The following is a 7,932-nucleotide window of genomic DNA, read 5'->3' on the forward strand; positions in this document are numbered from 1 at the left end:
TTTTTTTTTTGGGGGGGGGGGGGGGGGGGGGGGGGGGGGGGGGGGTGTGGGTTACACCTAATTTAAAATAGTTGGGTATGGTAAATTTTTCTACCAGCAACTAGAATTTTTTTTCTTTTTGTGGTTATAAATGTCTTTCAATTCCAATAATTAAAACATTATTTGTCAATCTAATAAATAGGTCTGGACTGGACAGGTGGTTATGCTTAGGATATTTTTTCTATCTCTTATTAGAGGGTGAAATTTTCACGTCGGATGTCATACCTCTCTATAATCTTCAAAGGACCGGACAGGTCCTTCCTTAATCAGTTCTCTTCCAGAAACATAAATAAAATCTCACTTTTAATTGAGTAAAAAAGAAAAATTCAATGGACAGTTAAAATTTGTCTAATGAAAAAGCAAGAGTTGATTTCAGAACCCATTTCCTTTGTTTGAACGGATGCTAATTAAACTTTCAAAAGTCCAAGGACAAAATTTGTCTAATGAAAAAGCAAGAGTTGATTTCTCCTTCACCAAATGACACATTGGTGAGCTTACAGATAAGCAGAGGAGACAGATTGAGAGCAATAAACAGTGGATTTGGTCCGATGGGCAGATAAAAATGAAACCAACATGTATCTAATCATCATGTTACATTGTTGATTAGGACCCTCTTAATTGGGACGTCTCTAGAGGGCCCTTGAGTGAGACAAATCAAAGCTCAAAATAGCAGATCCCACAAGTCCTGCATAATTCTAACAATCTTGTATTTTTGACACATTTTGCAACAACTAAAAATGAATGTGGTGAGAGGGAAATTTATAACTCAATTCATACAAAACTATTAATTATTTTTTATTTCTTAAGTGAAGGTTGAGCACTGGTTTATGATATGAATAGGTAATTTGACAGAAAATTGAAATGGGAAATATTGTCCACTCGGAGTTATACATATCATATGGGAATATATTATGTCCTCCACACAAAGTGGGGAATCCTAGGTTATGTACAACTTTGTTTTCTTCTCAAAATCAATAATATTTTTGGGAAAAAGCCTCTTGGGTTCTGGAAAGCTTGTTTTTCCGAGGCTTGATTTCTACTCACTTTCCCTAATTTCCTCACTGTATACAATCTTTTTTGGATTTGAATTTTAATGACATATTCTTTTTTCTTGATGATATTACATATGAAGAAATTAAACTTATGATAAAATAATATCAAATATTATATCCATGAAAGAAATTAATAAATAAATCATATGAAATCAACATAAAATTAAACTAAACCCATACATGATAGAAATTGTTAGTAGTATTTATAGTTTATAAATAATTATTATTTTATATGTCGTTAAATTCTAAAAGCAAAGTTAAATGATTATTACATAATTAGTAAGGTGTTTCTAAAATTAGTAACAATAAATTAATAGGATACTTTAAAAAAGTGATAATATTTTAATTTCGTTTATAAAATTTTAAAAAATTGTTTTCAATATGAATAATAGTATTTCAAAGAAAAAAACCTTAAATTTCTTTTCTGTGCAGAGAAAAAAAAATCCTTGGCTTAATAAATATGCTTGGCAGTATCATTTCCTATGACACTTTTCAGTTTTCAGTCTCGTCCAGTCTGAGAGAGAGAGAGAGAGAGAGAGAGAGGGTTGAAGCAGTGCAGCCTTCATTCACTCGTCACTGCCCATTTCTCGTGAAAAAGGCTTACGTGACAAAGTGTTCTTTTCCTTTTCAGACCCGCAAATCTCTCTCTCCAAAAACACCTGTACCCAAACATAGTACATTGTCTCCTGGTTTTCTCTCTCTTTGGCTTTACTCTTCTCTCTCACTCTTCACTGTTTACTCATTTCTCTTCCCTTCACTCTACTTTTAGCCTTTTGCCTTCTTTGCTTTGTTTTTGTTTCTGCAAAAATCTGATGATCGTCTTTGATCTATTCTAACATGCCCAACTACCCTTCATTTCCTCTTTCAACCCAAGTTATATGATAGTATCCCTTCTCTTTTGTTTCTTTCTTCTTGTTTTGGCTCTCTCTCTCTCTCGCTGTAATCATTCCTGGGAATCCTTTCTTTTCCTAAGCCTATGGGGTTGCTTGGTTCTTCGTCACTGCTAGGATTCTGACAAAATCTCTAATGGATTTTCTTGGAAAAAGTTGATCTTTCTGGGTTTTCAATCTCTGGGTAGTCTCCATTTTTGTAAACTGTGATGCTTTGATCAATACGAGAGGTGGTATCTTTAGCTCCAAGCTCACTGCTTTTTCGTCCAAAATTTGAGATTTGGAGACCAAAAAAGGGAAGGAACCTTGAGAAGTAAAGTGGGTGTAATCAGGAAGTGATGTTATTGAGTTTTTGTATTGAAGAAGAGTCAGTTGTGTAATTATTAAAGATAAGCTAAAACAATGGCATTTCTGTGCTTCTCATTTTTGTTAGTTGGGTTTCTATCAAAATCATTTCTTGTGGATGCTCAGCTCAATGACCAAGCTACATTGTTAGCCATTAACAAAGAGCTGGGTGGTGTAGCAGATTGGGGTGACAACAACACAGACTACTGCAACTGGGAAGGCATTCATTGTGGCTTGAACCATTCCTTTGTTGAAAGACTTGATCTTTCTAGGCGTATGCTTAGAGGTAATGTTACTCTAATCTCTAATCTTAAATCATTGAAGCAGCTTGACCTATCTTATAATAACTTAAACGGACCGATTCCTTCAGCTTTGGGGAATTTGTCAGACCTTGAATATCTTGATTTGTCATTAAATAAGTTTGAAGGTTATATTCCAGTGGAGTTTGGTGGTCTTAGAAACCTTAGATCATTGAACTTGTCCAATAACTTACTTATAGGAGAGATACCTGAAGAACTTCAAGGGCTAGAAAAGTTGCAGGACTTCCAGATTTCTAGCAATAGATTGAGTGGTTCTATTCCACATTGGGTGGGCCGTTTGACCAATTTGAGAGTTTTCACAGCCTATGAGAACCAATTAGGTGGTAAGATTCCTGATAATCTAGGTTTGGTTTCTGAACTTAAATTGCTGAACCTTCATTCAAACCAGCTTGATGGGTCACTACCGAACAGCATTTTTGCCATGGGGAAGCTGGAAGTTTTGGTTTTGACTCAGAACGGACTTACTGGTGATCTTCCTGAATCAATTGGCAACTGCGGAGGCCTTTCTAGCATTCGAATTGGGAATAACAAACTTGTTGGTGTGATTCCCAAGACAATTGGAAATGTTAGTAGCCTCACATACTTTGAAGCAGATAATAACAATCTTTCCGGTGAAATTGCCTCAGAGTTTGCTCAGTGTACTAATCTTACACTCCTAAATTTAGCCTATAATGGATTTACTGGGATAATTCCTTCTGAGATCGGACAACTTATGAATCTACAAGAGTTGATTCTTTCTGGAAACAGTCTGTTTGGAGATATTCCCAGATCAATTCTTGGGTGCAAGAATCTTAACAAGCTCGATTTAAGCAACAACAGGTTTAATGGTACCATACCAAATGAAATTTGCAATATGACAAGATTGCAGTACTTGCTCTTGGGTCAGAATTCAATCAAAGGGGAAATACCTCATGAGATTGGAAATTGTGTGAAACTGCTTGAATTGCAGCTTGGGAGCAACTATTTGACTGGAAGTATTCCACCTGATATTGGTCGTATTCGCAACTTGCAGATAGCTTTAAATTTGAGCTTCAATCATCTTCATGGTCAACTGCCTGCAGAACTAGGGAAACTGGACAAGTTGGTTTCTCTGGATGTCTCCAGTAACCAGCTTACTGGTAATATTCCACCAGCATTTAAGGGCATGTTGAGCTTGATCGAGGTTAATTTCTCAAACAATCTACTTGCTGGCCCAATACCCACATTTGTACCATTCCAGAAGAGTCCAAATTCAAGCTTCCAAGGAAACAAAGGGCTCTGTGGGGATCCATTGAGCTTCTCTTGTGCAAACTCTATTGTTTCTGACCGGGCAAACTACCACCATCGAGTATCTTACAGGATTATACTAGCTGTTCTTGGTTCAGGTCTTGCAGTTTTTATATCAGTCACTGTAGTGGTTCTGCTCTTTATGATGAGGGAGAGACAAGAAAAGGCAGCAAAAAGTGCAGGCATTGTAGATGAAGGAACCAGTAGCCGACCAACAATAATAGCTGGGAATGTGTTCGTCGAGAATCTCAGGCAGGCTGTAGATCTTGATGCTGTAATCAAAGCCACTTTAAAGGATTCAAATAAGATCAACAATGGGACTTTCAGCACTGTTTACAAGGCAGTTATGCCTTCTGGATTGGTTTTGTCAGTGAAGAGGCTGAAGTCCATGGACAGAACCATAATTCATCACCAGAACAAGATGATTAGGGAGCTCGAAAGACTAAGCAAGCTCTATCATGATAATCTTGTACGACCTATTGGTTTTGTCATCTATGAAGATGTCGCTCTTCTGTTGCATCAATATTTACCCAATGGAACACTAGCTCAACTTCTTCACGAGTCCTCAAAGCAGTCAGAATATCAGCCTGACTGGCCCAGAAGACTATCTATTGCCATTGGAGTAGCAGAAGGGTTGGCTTTCCTTCATCATGTTGCAGTTATCCACCTTGATATCTCTTCTGGAAATGTACTTTTAGATGCCGACTTTAAGCCATTGGTTGGGGAGATAGAAATATCGAAGCTCTTAGATCCATCCAAAGGTACTGCAAGTATCAGTGCTGTTGCCGGCTCCTTTGGGTATATTCCCCCAGGTAATGAACGTTACCGTATTATATGGTGTAAGATTTACTTACCCGTTTTTGTTCTTGTCTCTGATTTGCTTAATCTTTTTGTTTTCTATTTATTTATATTTCTATATTTTTCATCCAGAATATGCATATACAATGCAAGTCACTGCACCAGGAAATGTCTATAGCTATGGGGTTGTGCTGCTTGAGATCCTCACCACTCGATTACCAGTTGATGAGGATTTTGGTGAGGGAGTAGACTTGGTGAAATGGGTTCATGGTGCTCCAGCAAGAGGTGAAACCCCTGAGCAGATACTTGATGCAAGGCTTAGCACTGTTTCCTTTGGTTGGCGGAGAGAAATGCTTGCAGCTTTGAAGGTGGCGTTACTCTGCACTGACAGCACACCTGCCAAGCGACCGAAAATGAAGAAGGTAGTGGAAATGCTTCAAGAGATAAGGCAAAACTGATCAACAATTATTATCTGAGATCTCTGCATTCTGAACCATATAGTTAGGTTCTGTTGGACTGGAAATCCATATGGGGGCTTGGATTTTCATGTTCCACTCCATTTTGAGAAATTGTCTTAAATATTGGAGAGTGTGGATGAGTAAGTGTTCTTGGATTAAACGTCTGCTTGGTTTGGGTTGGAATCCTTAATCAGTAAAAACACTTCGTAATCTAAGTCAGAAGCAGACTGGATGGTTGGCAATTGCAGAGGAGGGGCTTAATCCAAAAGAATACCGAGTCATATTGGATAAGATGCCTACAATTGTAATATCAAAGTTTTTGATTTTCAAACTTCTGTTAGATATGGTTTTCTTCTTTAATGAAGTTTCAATCGTATACTAAAAAAATAAAATCAAATTTCCCCGTAAGATCTCCTATCGTACCTATTATGGAATTCTCCCAACTCTAGTATGTAGGCCAAATTGTACAATTCTGCATGTGGAATGTTGCACAATGTTGATTGCTTTTCTCTACTTTAATAGCGGACGGCTCAGATGAGATATAGAAAATGCGGGAATGCATTAAGGTCGGAATGGTTTGCCCAGGATATGATCGTTGCCAAACTTGAAGTTATACTTTTGGGGCTGCTGTGTTTAACCATACATCTGCGATCTGTATTATAGCACATTATAATTTCCTTTTACAATATGAAATGGCAAGTATAAATTTAATCAGTCTACGCTCATGGAAGTCGCTGAGAAGTTCAAAAAGACAATTAACAAAGAATTGTCTGAACAGTCTGGTAGTCCAGCTTATTGAATGAAAGAGGATATGATACTCATCTTTTCCAACGGCATTGATCTGTGTCCTTGGTGTATCAAACTCCTTCCAATCTACACTCACAAGAAAAAGCAAGGAAATTCAAAGCAGATAGCGTACAGCAACTGCAGTGTTACTAGGTCATCCAGAGGGAAAGGCGAAGGGAGTGCTGAGAAACCGAAAACAAAGCATTAGATAGGATTCTCAGAAAACAAAGAATTAAAAGAAATAATGCATTGTCAAAATAAAGTCGCACTTCTCTACTAGTGCTCCGGAGCCAGCTTTCCAAAGTGAAAAATCAAGAGTACTCGTTGCTTTGCTTTCAGAACCATTGATAATATTAAAACAAATCTGAACTATAGTCAAGCCTAAGATTCAGGAGTCCAAGATTACTACCATTGCAAGGTTTATCCTGTTTGTCAATCATATCCCCTGCACAACTGCCTTCGTTGAAAGAACTGGGCCCTGCCTTCAGCTGCAACTTGTTCGAAACCATTGAGGGATTAACACTTGATTTAGTCGTAGTCAATGACATTTATAACATTAGGCTTTGCTGCCATTGCATCAGAAGGCATTCTTCACTAATTTTTAAAATTCCGAATGAAAGTCTGGTTTTCTCTGCATTTTGAAAGCCTTCTGGATTCAGGATTATGGTTTTGAAGGCAGAAACTGTCTGTTGAAGGAATGGCTAGCTATGCTGCAACCAGACTTGGTTCTGCTGGTGAAATTGCATTTCATGCACCAGGCCTCTCTGCAGACAAGTTACTACTGCCTCAATCGAGTTTGACTTTGTTTCTTTTTTAAGTATAATTGCTTCAAGTTACATATTTGATAAGCACAGGCTACCGCCTGCAGCTGATAAACTTATCTATTATTCTGATATTTTTGGTTCATTCCCTTATCCTGCAGCATAGGGAATGCATAGCTCAGGCTTATGGTTTTCTGATATCATTTGACCTTTGTATCAAGTTCCCATGCTTTGTAATATCAGCTTATATTTCTTTATGTTAGGATATTAGTTCATAGTGTGCATTATTGTAGACAATGCAGCAGACTTAGTGGGAGAAGTTGAAGACTTTTGTTCACTGCTCTGCCTATATATACTTGTAGCAGATTGAATCAAATGCAAATGCAATTGAGTTGAGCCATATTTTTATGCCTCTTAGCTTCATTTTCCCCTTTGTTTTCTTGCAAACTTTGGCGTGATTTTGTGTATGTGCTTCAGAGAGATTTGATTCTGGCTTTAAGTCCAAGTGCACACTGCCTTTAGCCTTCTGCTGCATCACTTCCAGCAGCATTGAGTGCTTGTGTGTGCTGCCATAGGTCCAACATCATCCTAGCATCTAACTTTCTTCAAGGCCTGATGTACCTTTTTGTAAATCTTTTGATAATCACACATGAAACAACTGATGTGAAACAAAAGTCATTGCAGTTATTCATGAGTTTTGCATCTCTTTATAATTTCCTGTCAGACTAAAAGAAAGTTGATTCCATAGAACATCTCAAGATTTGGGGTATAATGCTGAATCATCTAGCTGTTTTATTTCACAACCATGTTTCTGTTACCACAATGTGTTTGGATATCACATAGTTTGACCAGTAGAAAACATGTATGTGAAACTTGCATTTCAATCCTGGGAATTGTAATTATGAGGATGCTGAGAGAGATACACAAAAATTACAGTTTAGGCATCATTTATAAGAATAAAAGAAATCTGCAAATGCGGGAAAGCACCTGAAGAATTCTGAATTCAGAGTTGATCATTTGTGCAAAACATGAAACAGTTAAAATTTAGAAAGAAACAGAAAAACTAATTAAAACATGCATCCCCTCAATTCATCTAATTAATTATTCTTCATTCACGCACAAACAACATAGAACAGATTGAATAGCAAATAGCTGAAGAAAGGCACAATTGAAATAATAAAAAGGAAGGAAGAACGCTTTCATTAATTCAAAGGATA

The 7,932-nt window shown here is 37.3% G+C and overlaps 1 protein-coding gene across 3 annotated transcripts; it reads left to right on the top strand.

The window, feature by feature from the left end:
* The first annotated feature begins 1,613 nt into the window (after positions 1-1,613).
* Positions 1,614-5,576, top strand: LOC18598962 (Leucine-rich repeat protein kinase family protein). Of its 3 annotated transcripts, XM_018122441.2 has the most exons (3): positions 1,620-2,612; positions 2,826-4,724; positions 4,843-5,576. In XM_018122441.2, exons 1-3 carry the CDS (start codon positions 2,384-2,386, stop codon positions 5,166-5,168), a joined length of 2,454 nt encoding a protein of 817 aa, XP_017977930.1. In that variant the 5' UTR covers positions 1,620-2,383; the 3' UTR covers positions 5,169-5,576. The 3 variants fall into 3 exon arrangements, with proteins under 3 accessions (XP_088662189.1, XP_017977929.1, XP_017977930.1); XM_088806063.1 differs by having other exon boundaries at positions 1,614-4,719; positions 4,839-5,109; XM_018122440.2 differs by having other exon boundaries at positions 1,619-4,724.
* Positions 5,577-7,932: the final 2,356 nt, after the last annotated feature.

This window comes from Theobroma cacao, chromosome 5, assembly GCF_053813885.1.
Source record: "Theobroma cacao isolate CCN51 chromosome 5, ASM5381388v1, whole genome shotgun sequence".
Classification (NCBI taxonomy): domain Eukaryota; kingdom Viridiplantae; phylum Streptophyta; class Magnoliopsida; order Malvales; family Malvaceae; genus Theobroma; species Theobroma cacao.